The 16940-nt window shown below is 49.6% G+C and overlaps 2 protein-coding genes across 3 annotated transcripts in view; one reads left to right on the top strand and one right to left on the bottom strand.

Moving 5' to 3' along the window:
* Positions 1 to 16940, top strand: part of Rg (A kinase anchor protein rugose) — a 337821-nt gene that overhangs the window by 212278 nt on the left and 108603 nt on the right. The gene's annotated exons all lie outside the window — the stretch shown is intronic.
* Mab-21 (nucleotidyltransferase mab-21) lies at positions 2672 to 4923 on the bottom strand. Its single transcript, XM_077702288.1, has one exon. It carries the CDS (start codon positions 4861 to 4863, stop codon positions 3766 to 3768), a length of 1098 nt encoding a protein of 365 aa, XP_077558414.1. The 5' UTR covers positions 4864 to 4923; the 3' UTR covers positions 2672 to 3765.

Genomic DNA, 16940 nt, shown 5'->3' with positions numbered 1-16940 from the left:
ATTTTTCATCCTTACGCCCGGTTTTTAGTTGACACCTTTCAAAGATGCGCGCCACTGGGCAAGGTTTTTATACCCTTTTCGGCCCAAAAGTGAGAAAAACGTTTAGTGTATACACACTAGATTAAGGTTGTGCATGGCCAGATATATATATATATATATATATATATATATATATATATATATATATATATATATATATATATATATATATATATATATATATATATATCACGAGGACATTCCTGCCGAAGTATATATATTAGTGCGCACTACCTGCTTCAGTTAGCCAACTTACTAGCTAGTGCTACATTTGCTACCTCCAGTTACTAAGTACCTAGTGGATGCTGTGACAAGTAGAATTTACGTATACATGCGTGGTTGTCACCGATTCGTTCGAGAAAAATAAAATTATAGCCCTAATATCTTCCTCCGTTTTCTATGTGGCTGTCTTTCGTTGCGCTGACCGTGCATGCCTATCTCGCAGGGCCCATGAGGGGAATCTTTTTCCTTTTTTTGCCGTGGCGGGCCAAATTGACGATGAGCTAATTATCCAAAAAAAGTAATTTAGTATCGCATCCGGTCCTGTTCGTCTTTTGCGTATACAATTGCGGTGATCGAAAGTTCAGGGTTCTGAAACCGGCACATGTATGAACTTCATGACTGGCAGCATGACTGCTGATGGTATCACTTTTTGCAGGATTTCTCCGAGAAAACGTAGTACTGGGAACTTTTCCTGACAAGGGACGTATACGCGCACTGGCAAGGAAATTCATAAGCGCGCTCTGCTTTAATTTCCCAAGTGGTAACTCTTGTGCACAGACAGGGCGCACAGTCTAATGGACCCCGCGATCCGCCATTTGTGCAAAGTTCTCGCGTTTGTGGATGTGTACGGCTGCTCGGTGTATATATCATTTCGTATGGGCCCGGCCGCCGCGCTTGCACTGGACTCCCACTGCCTGGATCCATTGATCGCGGGCCGTTTGTTTAGCACTTAGCTGCTCTCGCATGGGTCAGCAACCCTTGTGATTTCTCTTTTGGTGGGTTCACTTTAATCACCTTGGCACGCAGTGTTGGCATTTTATGAACCAGCGGTTGGCATCAGGCCTTCATGCCTGACAGCGTGTTGCATATATAGACCGCGGCTGTTGTCAAAGTCCGCTCCCATGGACATTGAAATCCCCCGGCGCACCGTCGGAATTGACGGAGGACACGCGTGCGGCTAGTCAGTGCATCTTCTCTTGGAACCCCCGAAGTTCTTTTTCTCCGGGCGCCGAGTGCATGAGCGGGTCTTTTCACAAAGCTTCTTCCCCTTCCGAAGAAAGACCCTGAGTGCGCTTCCCAACTTCCCAGCACCCGGTGTATATATACTCTTTAAAAAATGTGCCATTCACTAACGTACGGAACACAGTTGGTATACAGCTCGTACATAGTAACTGGAGGTATACGAAATGCAGCACTTTAGGGTTACTAACTGAAGCAGGCAGTAAGCACCACTACCTTCACAAGTAAAGTCCTAGTATTGTTTTGGCGCTCTTTTCCCCAGTTGGCCATGTGCCATTAACATCCAACCATCGTCATCAGTAAGTCCTAGCGGCAACACCCTTCTGAGCTACATGCGTTTACTAGCTGGCCATGCATAACATATAGTCACAAGCACGACCTTTATAATCTACTACTTTTCACACCCAGTTATAGACATTGAGAGTGTACTTTCGGTTGAGGCGAAATACCTCTGAGGACACCTGATTGTGCGCTGTGCATGCGAAAGCATCACTTGAGATGCCCAAGTGCACCGTGGAAGCAGTCTTGCGCTGCGAGCTGCTGCAGCGCATGCAGGGTGGCGGGCTGCGTGCATGATCCTCCGCACTCCAGCCGTAACTGTCCGTTCGTTTCCCACTTGGCTGCTGTTTCAATGCTGTTGCGAAGCTCGCTCTATACATGCCTTGCACATGCGTGGGCGGCAGCAGCTCGAGATAAGAGCGGGGATACGCTCACAGCCTCCCTCCACCGTGCAGCAACGCGGCAGATATAGATAGTGCAAGCTATCTTATAAAAACGGAAGGCCCCATGCCATGAGGGGCCGTTTAATGCGTGCTCTCCCACTAAAACTCCCCTGTGTCGAGATTTCGGCGGGAGTTAAAGAGGTGGTCTAAATTCATTCGTCGTAAGCAGCGCTTCAAAACACATGTTTGGTACGAGTGTGTATAAAAACAATGTGCGAGTCGGGGCCGCCACGGGTCCACACCTTCTCTCGTCGCGTCTCCAGGCGCTGCTTACGAAGAATCAAATACTAGACCAATTATCCACTCTAAAAATAGATGAACTTTTATCGATAGTGATATTCCCAGGCCTCCACATACACCTCCGGTGCGTAAAACACTAAAATTTGAATTTTTATAGTTGATTTTCAGTTTTGGTATTACTCCGCCAGCGTTCTTTTGTTATGACGGCCAGCGGGCCTCCACTGTTTCTTCGAGGTTTCAGGTTTAAGCTCCAACGTGTACGAGCGCTCTAGATCTTTATCCCGAGTCCATTTTATCGCCTGCTCTGTTGACAGACAAAGTGAAGAGACGCGTGTGCGTGCAAGTGGATGTTGAAGGTGGTGTCGAAGCTGGGCGCGGGTTTTGTGCAAGCCCGTTGGCGATGAGTGAGCGTGGGTCGGAGGCGCAGAGTGTGCATCTCTCACAGCTTTATTCCTTTCTTTCACCACGATAGCTTTCTCTCTTTTTCAACATTTACAAACCGCGAAAACGTCTCCGCGACGAAGGCAGACGCATGTTAAGACAACAGACAGACAGACGCGAGTGCACCTTTTCAACGCACACTTACGCGACAGAACGGGCGGCTCCGGGAAAATATGTACACTTTCGCCCTGAACGCGGGATTGCACTGAATTAAGAAGCACGAGTTCGCGCACTGGCCGTTAATGAACACCGGAAGCCCGGCAACCCTGCACCGTATATGGGAGCACACTTACGAGAAACAGAAAACGAGGCAACCAATTCATCCGTTCCGATCGCAGCGACAGCGAGTTACCGTTATTTTTATGGCCCTTCAAAGGGGGACACCAAGCTTCGAGAGAAAGAGTGGAACCTCACGGGGCCCCTAATTTCACGACTCGCTCGTTCACTTTTTGCACGCAAATATTTGACTGGCCGTGTCCTCCGCAGGGTTCTGAGCTTTTTTGGCCTACATGTCTTACAGTTAGCTCTGCTCAAACCGGCGAACAGCACAAAGAGCTGTTGGCCTCATATAAGGAACAGCCTTAGCGTTTTCGCTTGGGTCGTTGAAGACGCGTTGCTTTAGTAGTTCATTAGCAGACTTCATGCGCGCATGGCAAGAGTAATTGGCTGTTTTCACGCCCCGCCACTCCTCTTTCGCATTTTCGAAAATGTGCTCCCTGGGAGTTACGCAGTTACCTGTGAGCTGCGCGGCTACTCCAGAAATGGAGACCACGTTTCGCTACGCAAAAGCTTTTGTCACCAACGTGGATTTGTCACGCTCGAGGACAGGGATGAACTATTGGGTCAGGGCTTAAAGATGCATGATGACAGTGCCGCTTTTCCCACTGCGACCAGTTGCGCTATACAGCGAATGTTATGAGATGTGCAACTCATCTTTTCCTCTGCGGCGGTCCGACGCGTTTACAGCGACCAGTTCAGCGGGACGGGGGGGACTAGTGTGGATGGTGGGAAATAAATACGCGCACGAACGACACTCTCATCCGTGCACGGCGGAGCACATCCTGCGGTGGGGGCACGGCGATCAGAGCTTCTCGAGCGAGCGCTGGTTGGTGAGCAGCTCTCGCGTGAGCCTCCACGTCTGCTTGGCGGCGTTCTCGAGTGCGCCGGCCGACTTTCCCTTGAAGAGGTCCAGGTGTGGCAGGAAGTAGTGCGGGCAGCGGCGGCACTGCAGGCACGAGATGAGCTGCAGCAGGATGCCGTTGAGCCGGTCCCCGAGGCACGCGTCGTCCCACTCGAGCTCCCGCGGGTGCTTCTCGCACTCGTAGAGCAGCAGAGTCTTCAGGTGGTAGGCGGACACCGGGTTGCCGGGCAGGTCCAGGTGCCGGTCGCGCAGCGTCTTCAGCACGCTCAGGCAACGCCGCCGGCAGCCGCCCGAGAGCAGCCGGTTCTCGGCGTCCAGGAAGCAGAGTACCCAGGCGTCGCCCTCCATGGACGACTGCTTGCCCTGCAGCGTGGCGCACTCCTTGGAGAGCAGGTCGAAGCCCTCGGCCTTCACCTCGGCCACCAGGTTCGGGTTGGGCCACGGGATGTGCGCCACGGGCCAGTGCGCTGCCGAGCGCGGCCAGAGGCCCGCGCAGCGGAAGGCCGGCGTGATCTGCACGACGTAGCGCTCGCGGATGCGCAGTCGCACTTCGCTCGTGTCGGCCAGCATCTTGACGCTGTCTCGGTAGCTGCACTTGTCGCACGCCTGCGCCACGAGCGTCTGGAAGCGCGAGCGGATCTTCCGCGCCGACAGGTAGCCCGAGGCCGTGATGAACTCCACCCAGAGCGACATGGAGCGCTTGCGGCCATCGCTGAGCTTCAGCACGGCGCAGCCGGGCAGCGTGCCGTCGTCCACGAAGTTGAACACGCCCATCTGGTTCAGGTAGAGCACGGCCTCGAACTCTGTGGGCGAGATGACCTCCATGCCCTCGTAGTGGCCGTTGCAGTCGTTGAGCGACGAGATGAAGCGCGGCTCCTGCACCTCGACCTCCTTGAGCACGTCCTGCACCACGCGGCACACCTCGCGCAGCGTCTTGGCGACGCCCGCCTTGCGCGCCTGCACGCGCTCGCCGTAGAACTTGTTCAGCTGGTACAGCAGCTTGGACTGGGCGCCCATCATGTCCGACGGCACCAGCATGCCGCTGCCGCCGCCGTCGTCGCCGCACTGCAGCGAGCGACTCGCCTGGCAGCCCCGGCGGCGGCGGCGACGGCGACACGGCCTCCCTCCGGCCGGCCCGAGCTCCGCCCATGACTCCGCCCTCGCAGCGCTCCTGCCTCCCCGCCCGCCGCCGTCGCTTTTTTTTTTTTTTTTTGCGACGCCGCTACGGTCGGGGCCTACCTCAATGCGAGCGGGAGGCCAACCAAGACGGATGACGACCAAATGTGTGCGCGCTGGTTTCTTCGGGCCCGTCGCTCGTTTTAACTCGTCACGATACTAGGCCAGCACTACGAAAACTAAGAAAACTGGACGCCCTAGCTTGCCATGAAGGAGAATGCAACTAAAGGGGCACGGGTAGTACAGGTTTAGAATTGGAGCACAGTTCAAGTTTCGCAATCTCATATGCACCAGTTACTACGTGTCGGGTGACGAACAGATTCATCACAGTTCAGTCGGGCTGTGTGTGGGAGTTCCGCCACATCGTTCCTATTTGGTTACAGAGCCGGCTCCTATTTGGTTACAGGCCGTCTTGTCTAAGAGTAGACCTGCCCTCCACATTGCTTGGACTCGAGAAATGGAAGGGCCTGTGCAACGGCTGCACCCAGTCGGCTGGCGGTAGTAACCGAAGCTGTGCCCGCCACTCAAGCGCGTGCGCAGTTGGCGCTGATTGTCTGGTCACTGGATCCAGCAATGTTTTGCCCCGGTTCGTCTGGTTAGTGGAACCAGCAGCCAGGGGTGTAGTGAACTCAAGTATTCTAGTTCACTGTAGCCAGGGGTGTTGAACAGGGGGTGCAGGGCTCCCCTTCCTTTACAGATGGGGTAGCACGGCTCCTTTGTGCAAGGGGGCACTTGAAGACTGGTGCTGAGCCCCAGACGGCTCTGAGAACGTTAGTTAGGCTTATTTGACGAAGGCAAATGCCTAAGGATCAGATGATATTCACTCGAAATCCCGGTGGCGCTGGTCACTATTGGACGACATTTTTCGCCTTCATGAATTCCCCGATTTCTGGGAAAAGTGAGCTTGATTATACCTATTTTCAATAGATCTATAGTTGAAAGGCCTCGGTGGGAAGATTTCGGCAAGCTAATATCCCGTATCAAATATTTGATACCTGCAGTATCGATCAAAGGATAGATGGTGTATTGGCTTTGCCCTTGTGCCCGGTTCATACTCATGACGCTGGCCAGTATGTACAGTATCTCTTTATGCTAACAAGCTCACATTTTTAGGAGTCCGTGGTTCCCTAGGGGCCTTGCACCAATCGCAATTATTACTCACGCTTTAACAAGTTGTCAGCAGTGCGGCTATATATGAACGCATCCGTATCACAACACTGAAATTTTCCTAATGATACAGTAGACAATCAGAAATATTCGGAACACAGTTCAAACAAAAGTTGGCCATACACGCACTCTAATATTATAGCACACATGGTTCAATCTACATACATGTACCCTATAATGCATAACATAACTTCTTTGTTTAACTGGTCTGCGTATTTAACTATCTTGCTTCGTCAATATCATCGTGAAGCCTCTTGGTAGCATGAATGTGCAGGTCTCAAAATATGCTGGCGGTTAGGAGGCATGCAATGCTATAAAACTGCTTTCGCTAATTTCTTTTTATTTTTATTTTGTTTTTATGTACTCCGCTTTTTTGCATTTATAAATAAAAAGGTATACAATCGGGGGTGCTACCATTGCCTCGTGCTGTGAAGTCACTGACTGTCCTTTCCACTGTGCTGGAGTCTCCAGCGTCTGTGATTCTCAGAGAATTGGGTTTGATTTGGTGTTATGTTGGCGGGTTAGTTGTGTTAATCTATGCATATAATTGTGCGCTTTACAGTCCCTGCAGAAGTACTTACGAAAAATAAATTATAATGATAATTGGTGATGCTGACGATGGTGGCGGCATATATTTTGACACCTCGGGGTAAAAATAGTTCCGACGTCACTGCCAGGAGCTTCTGTTTAGTGCGGATGACGCGTTATAACTCGAATTCTTTCCACTCGTTAGCGCGCTGTTCCCAATCGTTGAACAATGCAGACTGGTGCATTTTTGCCGTGCATGGCATCGATCCGTAGCCTATTTAAAGGGACAAACAATATTTTTTTTTTCTGGGGTTCATGGGCTATATGAAAGCCATGGTGTCTCACATAGGTGGGCAACGACAAGGAACTTCTATAATCTGGCGGAAATAATTTTAATTTGGCACTAAACTTGCGGAAGTCTGAAAGGGGGCGCCCAGTGTATACTGTCTAAACGTGACACTACCATACGGAAAGAAACAGCTAGCATCGTCGGTTTCAATGCGTGACTCAAAGGCCCATAGTAAACACTACATTTTATTTTTGTTTTAAACGGGGACAAGTTTTTAAATATCTCTTTTCATCTCACATGCAGGTAAGAGTATACGTTGCAGCCCGTCTAAATGCCATTGTTTGCAGCATTAATCATTTCGGCATCATACGTAAAGCTGGATGTAAAAAATTCAGGGAAGCTTGCACTCACTCGCAAGACTTGAATGGTGAATTAAGCTGTCGTAGGTGAGCTAGCATTGCCGTGCAGACCCATGGTAAAGTTTCAGTATCATCGTTCATTTGCATAGTTGCAGTGCTAGTAATCGCCTTCATGTGCATCGAAGAGCCTCGTCGTCTTTTCGCGGCGACTGGTGGGTGCGAAGTCATCCTGCAGCATTAATTGGACACTTAATTCCACCAGCCCTTCGTCATCGACTCGCGGCTGCAGCTGTGGCAGGATCTGCAGGTCGTCTCGGAATTCAGGGTTGGCACACTCGTATAGCCATGTCTCCGATTGTCTACAATGGCTTCTAGAGAATGTGGCGACCGCGGTGACCTCTCCCGAGCAGGGTCTCTTTTCAACTTTGGCATTAGCGCTGGAGTTTTTCTTTTTACTTGCGCGATAGCGCTTGATGAAAATGCTGAAGTTTTTCTGTGCGTGCGTGCGCTTTGAAGCCACTGCGCGAGCCGGGGACTCGGCGGTCGCCGCGATGCACAGGCTCACGAGCGCTCGCCATTTTCTCGCTCCTCTGGGCTTTTGCCAGTTCTTTTCTCTTTCCTTCTAAAGCCGGTGCGCGTGCGGAGGACGCTGGGCGGTCGTCGCGAGGCTCGCGCTCACGATCCTCTTGGCATTTTCTTGGTATTTTTTTCCTGCAATGGCGAATTTACGGCCAGTCACAACAGCTCGATCCGCTGTTAAAAATCGCTTTCAGAGGGCCCGATCAGGAAAACCGATCCATTTAAAATGTTTCATTCCAAATGATGCCCTTTCATTTGGTTTTCTGGCCCATTACGTATACGGTGATGGGATACATCAACTGGGGGGATGGGGGCATGGCGAAAGAGATGCGGTCAACGAGGAGCTTTATTTTTAAAAAAAACCGCAACACTTAAATACCTATTGTTGCCAAAAACCGAGATGCTGAGTGTATCTCGCGTAATAAAAGTCTCCTGCAACAGTGCCCATAAAAGCGTTCTGTAGGCTTCGTTCCTGATAGCCCTGAGAAATCTATACAGTTATCGGCTGCGCGGAGCGACACCGCGTGATTTGCTCGTCGCTATAAATACTTTTTTCTGCGTTACTGATGTCGAGATTTTCTTTGATATGCTGAATGCTTTTTTTGTTGTTGTTGGAACTGAAGGGAAGCCATATACGATGCCGCTTGAATAACGTCATGCACGCGCATACACAACGCCTAGAAACCGAAAAAAAAAATTGAGAAATATTTAAGAGCAAGCTCCAAGTTATCTCATGGGCGTATCTGCAGCTGTAATATTTGGCTGAAGTATACTTTGTTTTCGTGCACCTAGTCAAATACTGGATGCGGTTGTGGACATATTTTGACAAATATTTCTGCAGTGATAATTGAGGCTAAAACAAATGGTACATAACAATGAAATTAACAAAATAACCGGTTTCTTACTGATTAAGACGCACACTGATTAAGACGCACACATCACTTGGGATGGGCGTTGACAGGACCACAAGTATGCTCAATTTCCGCATCCAGTGATTCAAATCAGATCACTCTTTTTTTGGTTATCACGACAGCGGGGGCTACGCGTTCGCCACGCCTGTTAATAGGGAATGCCTCTGTATTAATATTCCCTACTGGTCCCAATGAAACAGATGGGTCAAAAAAGAAATTGAATCCCTTCCCCTGCCGGGAACAGCGGTTCACGCGAAACTTGCCCCACCCTCTGGAACCACCAACCGATCCCTCGTGGAATCCATGTCAAACCAAATTCCCAACTCCTTTTTGTCGGGCCTGTTCAGCTTCCCGCCGTTGTCGTTTCGCCTGGCTTTCCAATTGCCGAAACTGCGGTCCGCACGACGCATAGACATGCGTACGCGAATTCAGGTCGTCGTCATCATCATCATGAAAGCTCTATAAAGTGGGCGTTACTGATGGCGCTTAGCATACACGCATCGCAAGTCAGTGATTTCAAGCTTCGCCTAAAAAAAAAAAACGGCCGCGTATCTGCCTGCTTTGCCGAAAATGTCGAATGACGATTGTCTCGTGGCGCCCCAACGTCTTCTCCTCTCGGCCCTTTCGCTCCCCCCACGTGAAGGCAACGTTAGTAACGTTGCGTGAAGGCAGTGCATGTTCACTCAAATTCTTCCATTTTTCGGGTACGTAACGATTCATCGAACGCCGTTTTATCGAAGGCATGTTTGTTTCATCGAAACGGTTTCATCGAACGCCGTTTCATCGAACTGACTTCGCCCGTTTTATCGAATGCTGCGGTCGCGATTAGTATTCTGCTATAAAAGTTCGAGTTTTCTCGTCATAAAGAGATGCATGAAGCTTGGGGTCGCGTAAGAAAACCGCGTACTTTTTAAGCACGAGTCTTTGTCACTGCCACTTCCCGTGACGATTATAGGCCACATGCAATAAGTTGTAGTTAATTGCTCCGGGTGATGCTGCTTTTTGTGTTGGGATTACTGAAGTTGGTTGTTATTTCCTTTCTTTCAGTTTTCTGGAGCTGTGTTTATACAAAGTGATTGATCACTGGCAGAAATCAAAGAAGTTTATTTTTCAATGATGTGACTGCATTGTAGAGTCATAAAAAAAATGTACGAAAACGCAGTAGCTGTTTTTATTGATGAGCATTTGCGCTCAAAAAATCATTTAATGGCATGTTCCTCCGGTGGTTCGAGATGCGCTCGAGGGCCTCTTCTTGGCTAGCACAGCCTTCCTCTGCTGAGGCGGCTGCTGGCTACGCAAGCGTGCTTTCATCCAGTCGTCCGTAGTTTTTTGTTCCTGTTTCAGGCGGTTGAGGAGCCGTCCAACGCCGGGATATCAGATTCCAACAACTTTTGAAAACGCGCAGTGCCAACTTTCTACAGGTATATATCTTATGGTAACCCTGCATGGTTCTGCTAAGCGCTGAACGGACCAGAAGGCAGGCGGAAACCGAGGTGGCGCGCGGATCTCCAGTCCACCGGGCATGCCCGAGCTGCAGCTCGGGCAACTGGCGTGGCTTTCCCACGACGTAATTTTTTTTTTTTTTCGAACCAGCATACCAGCTTTGAGACGGATGGCGGAAACTCCTTCTTCAGCTCGTTAAACGCTTGCCAGCCAGCAAAATTTTCGTAATAGGCGCAGTAACTGTATACTCTATTGACGTTTAGTAAAATTCTATAATGTGCACGACAGGGAGGCCAAACCGACGGAATTGTCGGACGGAGGCCTAAAAATTGGGGTCGCTTGCTGAGGCTGACACTCATATGTTAGATTCCAGTATCAGCGAACTCATGAAAGCTTGGCTACATGCCAAAGTGTTTGGTCCCAAGCTTCAACAAAACAAATCAGCGGTTTCTTATGCATTAAACTGGTCATACCAAAATGACTAGCATGAAGATATATAAGCGCGCAAAAAATAATCTCATTTATTGCATACCATGCGCCCTAAAGGGTCTGCTCTATTGTGTGTATACGACCAAATACGATTAAATGTCTTCGATAAAACGGCCTTCTACCAATCGGCATTCGATGAAACGGTCTTCGACGAAACGGCTTCTATGAAGTGGCGTTCGATTTAACGGCGTTCGATGAATTCTCTGCAACCCCATTTTTCCGCGTTCGTGTGCTGGTCGGGTGCCATGTTCCTGCATGTTGGAGCTGTTGTTCCTGTCGATCTTGGGACATATCGGGGTGACAGCTTTTGTTTTAGCGTTTTCTTTTATTTCGGCTCTCTTAATTCAACACGGCTCTTGACGCTTTTTTATTTGTTTGGTGTCGTGAAAACCAAGCCAACACTTATACGTACTCACTTTATACTAACGTTTTGCCTCAGATATTCTTTTGCGCTTGATAATTTCGGCTTGTTACTTGTTCGGACATGTCTGTATACGAGCCAACTGCAGCAGTTGTATTAGTCCGATCAGAACGGTCTCGGCCATATGTATACTTCGTGCTCGAGCATTCTTTGAATCTGTCGCAACGAGATACAGAGCAGCCGCCAGAGGAACCGCGCTGCATGCCTCCCCGTGCACGTGCCACTGTTCCTTTGCCCCACTTCTGCGCTCGAATTCGCCCTTTGGCCCTGCTGTTCTGCCCGGTGGTCGCAGGGAAGCTTATAAGGCTGAAGAACATATATCTGCAGCAGGTGTTTCCCACGCGTGAATGTGCCGGCTGACCAACAATATACCTTACGGCACGGACTCCTGCAGATCATCACCTGCTGCAGAGGGGAGAGTCGCCATCAACTCAGCGGGATAATTGGGTCCGCGTGGGTTAGTTAACAGCGTCGAGGAAACGACACGCAGGGTGCCCCGCCGCTCTCAAGTGCGCCGATGCATGCGTGCACGCGAAGTAGATATTGAGCTGAGCGTGTTTTCTTCGCGCAATACGCGCTTTGCGACAAATCTCTTGTACCGATCTTGTCTTACCAGGAAAAAAAGAAGCCGAGCGCATAAAGCATGTACCCATATTGCACGATTCGTGCGTTGAGGAGGTGCACGGCCGGTGGCACCGCTGCATGCGGCCAGTGAACACTGCAGCAGCTGTCAGCGATTAACGGTAGGAAATCCTACGTAATGGAAGAGTGGAAACCAGGCTCTGCTTTCCGCATATATAGTTCAGCGGTAAGCAGCAGCGAATGATGGCTCTGGCTATACGTGATGCAGAAGTCAGCACGTCAAAGCGGAACACCGGGTATATGTGACGAACGACGGCTTCGCAAGTGTGACGCCGCCTCACATGTCTCGGTACACCTCAATTTTTTTTTTAGTGCGTTATAACGTAACCACCCTTAACATCGATATCTTCTACATGCAGGACTAAATCCCTTGAACAATAAAACGAGGAAACGGCAATGTTTCTTGCATTCGGTCTTATTTTAGAATAGGCGTGTCCTGATTGTACTTTTTTTTTCGCCTGAATTGGATGGTCGTATATCCATTTTGTAGTAAACAAGTCGCGTGTTCCTGCCTATATTAAGACATGGATTGGTCCTAAGGTGTTCGTGGAATTGTACCAGTGGTCATTTTGGCGCGCTTTCATTTCAACATGGCGTAGCACTTTTAAGGGCACAGGGTAAGCTCTGTACTTCCCATGCATTTTTGGCCATTTTGAGGTACATTTTTCTCGGCATTTTATAAAGGTATCTACAAACCGGATATATCATTTTCTTTCAATTTTTTTGCTCTTTTAACTGTACTAGAATTATAAACATTCCTAAAAAATTCAGTTTTTTATAATTTTTTATCCGTTAGTACCTAAATTTTGGCATTATTTTTGTATTAAAAGTTGTGCACCAAAAAAACTCTTACGTACATATTTTCAATTCTAGTACAGCAGGTGTGACACGTTATGTAGATGACAGGAGAAAAAAATCAGCTCGTTGTCTTGGAAGATATAGGAAATAATGGTACCTATGTAAGAAAAAACATTGTTTTGAGATAATTGAGTTTAAAGTAATAAAAGAGGTGAAAAACAATACTTTTTTGCCAAAAACAGCAATGGAGCCATTTATTTAAAAAGCACCAGCTTTATAATCACTGCCAAAGCCATTTTTTTTGCTTTTCCCCCGGTCGTCTGTCCTTCCTCGACTATTTTGTGCACCATCGTACAGATTTGTTCAGACAGTATTTTGCTTGTGGTCAACCTCTTTAAGCCACTTGATGGTGGTGTTGCGCCCAGGTTTCGGTCTGAATGATTTTAAAACGTTGGCTCATGCGTTGCTTCATCATTTAGTGGAAGAACAGCATCCAATGTTGCAATCATTAGAGTGTGAAGCCCAAAAAAGATGTTTTTTATCCGCAGGTTGAAAGGGCAAATGTGGAAAAAACGTGCAACAGGGTCTTTGGATTGCCCTCGCTGAAAAATCAGCTATGCAATTGTTGCTAAGCAATTGCTTAGTACAGCTGGTTCCAGAAAAGTATTTTGATCTGAAACTGGAAGTTTTTTGAGGAAAAAAATGACAATAAACCCTGAAAACATTCTTAAGAGGATGTGGGCACTTACTACTTGCCTACGGGAAAACTGCTTTTTAGCGAGAAATAAGACATTTTAAGGCAAGTGTGAAAATGGAAAAGGTACACAAGGAATTGAACTTCCCTAATTTCAAAGAAAAACAAAAAGTCATTTTTTCAAAATTTCACCTCACCCTGTGCCCTTAAACATTGATCTGGTCAGTGGCAAGCCCGTTGCGACCGCTTTTTAATGAATCGCTGAGCAGCAACGAACATCGTCCGGAGGGTTTAATATTGTCTCGTTCAAACATGTTTTAAGGTGCACCCAGAAACAGACGAGAACATCTGACAGTAAATTAAACGGATAATTGGGTAAAATTTGAGGCTGAAATTCCCAAATTTTGTCCACTCGATCGACTGCCTTGATACTTTCCTGATCTATATCGATTGGTACATGCGTGCACTGTAAAACGCTGCTTTAGTTTGGCAACTGAGTGATTATTTTCCACAGCCTACACTGTTCCTCTCCACGGTCCATGCGTTGGTATCGGCGGAATGTGCGCGAGTAAAGGCGATAATATTTCGTTGTGTGATCGAATATGAGCAAGGACATATGTGTGCTTAATCGTAATTCCCACGCTTGTTTCTATGTCCACTCGGTGTGCATGAGGGTGCACCAAAAGCGGCGTGGTATTATGACTTAGCTGTATATCGGGCGAGTACATGTATGGTCTTAATTGTGACGCGAGACGACGCTGTGCAAGCTAGTTTTGCTGTTTCGGGAAGACGAGGCTGCTGGAAGGATCGTGGCCCACGGTATAAAAGCCCGGCCGAAGCGCGCCTGCACCGCATGTACCCGAGTGGGCTCATGTTTCTGCGGGGTTTCGAAGGGGCAGCAGTATGGTATACGTGCCGCAGGTTGAAATCGGCGCTGATTTCATGAGCGGACGTGTTCACACGAGCCAAGGCGCGTGGAGCCGGCCGAGATGTTGCGCAGCCGTCAGTGTGGCTTTTTGCTTTCCCCCCGAGCAATAGCAATGAGCGTACACTCGCGACAGAGTAAACTAGAGTGAACTCGCGATAACTGCGGGCGAGCTACCTATACTGGCAAGCGTACTCGCGGGGTTAATTTCAATACTCCCGAACGCCTAGCGACTCGCAGCGGATCCTGCAGCGCACTCCATTGATGCCATGTTGCCCCAGCTTATTGGTCCACTTTTTTTTCCCCTTCTTCAACGACTCCCGCAGCGTCCATTAGAGCGGGCCACCAGCCTGTTTTGTAGCTCTCAAACTGTCTTCTTTTTTTCAATTTCAAGCTGCTAATTTGCAATCATGTGTTCCTGCATGCATAGGCTCTTTCTTGTGTATGATTGCCCGTCATTTTTCAAAGTCCTTCGGGGGACACCGGCCGCAGTTGGCAAGCAAGCTACGCGTGGTACATCTGAACATTATTCGTACGCTTTCCTTCCAAACGGCCTGCGTGTATAGATAGATGGCTGCTTGACACCGCTTCCCCGGTGTAGCCCTCTGTTGTCTTCTTCCTTGTGGTTTGTATCGGCACTGACTCCTCGTCCATGGTAACGTCCCCGGTCTAGCGCTGCAAGTGTGCTTCACCGGTTGCCCTGGATGTCGCCATATTTGTGCGCATAGGCCCGCTCTTGTCGCGCTTCCCCGCATAGCACGCATGCCGTGTGGTGTGGTCACACGGCGTCTCCCGTCGCGGCCGGAATAGGCGTCGGGGGCCGCGCGGTGGGCGGATGCCCGTGTTGTCGCGTGACGGGGCTGCTGCAAGCGCAGCAGCAGCAACCCCTTGGAGCTCTCTCTGGGCGGAGCGAGCCGGAGGGGAAACGGACGAGGGGGAGGGGGTGGACGGCTCTCAAAGGCTGCGCAGCCGCCGATCCGCCCCTTCGAAGTTGCGCAGCTGCACGCGGGGGCCACACGGGAGGCCGCACGCTGATCGGAACGGCCTCGCAGTGCGAGATTGAAATCTCGCGCCGGTAGCTGGCGCCCTTGGTGGACAGTTGGGACCCGCTGCGGAGAATCCAGACCCGGGGTTTGAGCAGTGGTTCGGAAAGAATGGTCGAAGCACGCTTAATATGGACGACATCTGCGCTGTATAGCCTCCGCACTTCTCTTTTGCTGAGGCTTGCTTTCCGCGTCCCCGAAGCAGGCTGCATGCAGAACGCAGTCGCGGGCCGCGCATTCCAAGTACCTCATGTATGACGAGCCCCTGCCGCGAGAACCTAATGCTTCTGCGAGTCTTCAAAGTCCCGGCGTAGTTTTCTAGAAGGCAGATTCCCCTTTTCGCGTGAGCCTTCTCGAAGGAGTTCACTGCAGGGCTCGCTTTAGAACGTCAGGCATGGCAGTTGTTTTCTCACGGCCCACGAATAATCCGGAGCCCGCCACTGCGTGCAGCGCGTCTCGGCTTGTCGCGCCGTGCATGCATGCGACGTCACGGGGGTGTCTTGTCGCGCCGGTGTTTTTGCCGAAAGCTACTATTTGCTTAACATAAAGCGGGAAAAAGGCCAGTGTCGGGCTATGTTGTCCCGACAGGCGTGAAAGCCGTTCAGTGAGACCTCGTCGACCCGAAGCCCCAAAATCCGGGCGAAATATTTTAGTGGCTGATGAACGTTTCGTGCATACTTCCCATCGTACATTGGAACACAGGCTACAGCTTACCGCAGGAAGGCACTCTGAAATTTGCCCGCCGCAGCAGATACCTGCGTCAGCCCGTACTTTGCTTTTGTTGCTGTGCTCATTAGAAATGCTTTTATTGGCAGGAAGCCGGCCCGTAGCGGCGATATTGCTTGTGTGACGGCACATTAACAAGCAAGGAAAGGAATCCCGACCTTTTAAGAATGCGGGGAGGAAAAAAATATTTTGAACGAACCAATGTGCAAACAGCAGCAATATCTGGCTCGAGTATTTCGTCGCAGCCTAACCCAAGTATTGAACGCGCTCAGTGTCCATGATTTTGTAATATGATTCAAGTTTCCCAGGGGTGCTTAAAAGAGGAGTTTCGACGTCAACAAAGTAACAGACTATCAATGTGCAGGTCGCATGCATTCGAGGTCCCAGCAACAACTTTATGTGCGGAGCGAATCGCGTTGTTTGGCGCATATTTTCTCGTCACCGACGTCTGAACGAGCAGGCGCTTCTCATGGACGACGCCAGCTTTTTTCTCAACTAGTTTCCCATGCGCCACCAATGCATGGGGCCCGGCTGCTCCCTCGCAGAGCTTGAACCCTCGCCGCAGCTGTGGTGGTAACTGAAGGACACCCACCCGCATATATGCTGGGCTCGTCCGCATACCACGATCGCATTCTCTTTGCGACAGCAGTTTGTTGAACAGCTGCTGCTGCTGCGCGCTGCTGCTGCTGGTTTTGTTTGTGTTGTTTTCTTGCCGAGTTTTATGTTATCTTCCGATGCCTGCGATAGTGCCAGCATGTGCTGGCTATTCTTCCTGTCGATGTGTTTTCTTTTGTGATTCTTTTTAAGGGACCAACAAATTTAGGTGTGTGTAGTGGGGGCACGTGACTATACTGAACGTACTGAACGAATTTTTTGTCTATGCCTCCGAGTGCATACCAATCGCATGCCTGCAGCATCAAATATT

The sequence above is a fragment of the Haemaphysalis longicornis genome, unplaced genomic scaffold (assembly GCF_048455015.1).
Source record: "Haemaphysalis longicornis isolate Haplotype H1 unplaced genomic scaffold, Haemaphysalis longicornis Haplotype H1 scaffold_3, whole genome shotgun sequence".
NCBI classification, from domain to species: domain Eukaryota; kingdom Metazoa; phylum Arthropoda; class Arachnida; order Ixodida; family Ixodidae; genus Haemaphysalis; species Haemaphysalis longicornis.
Note: the sequence above shows the minus strand (reverse complement) of the source record. Positions and strands in the feature narration are given on the sequence as shown.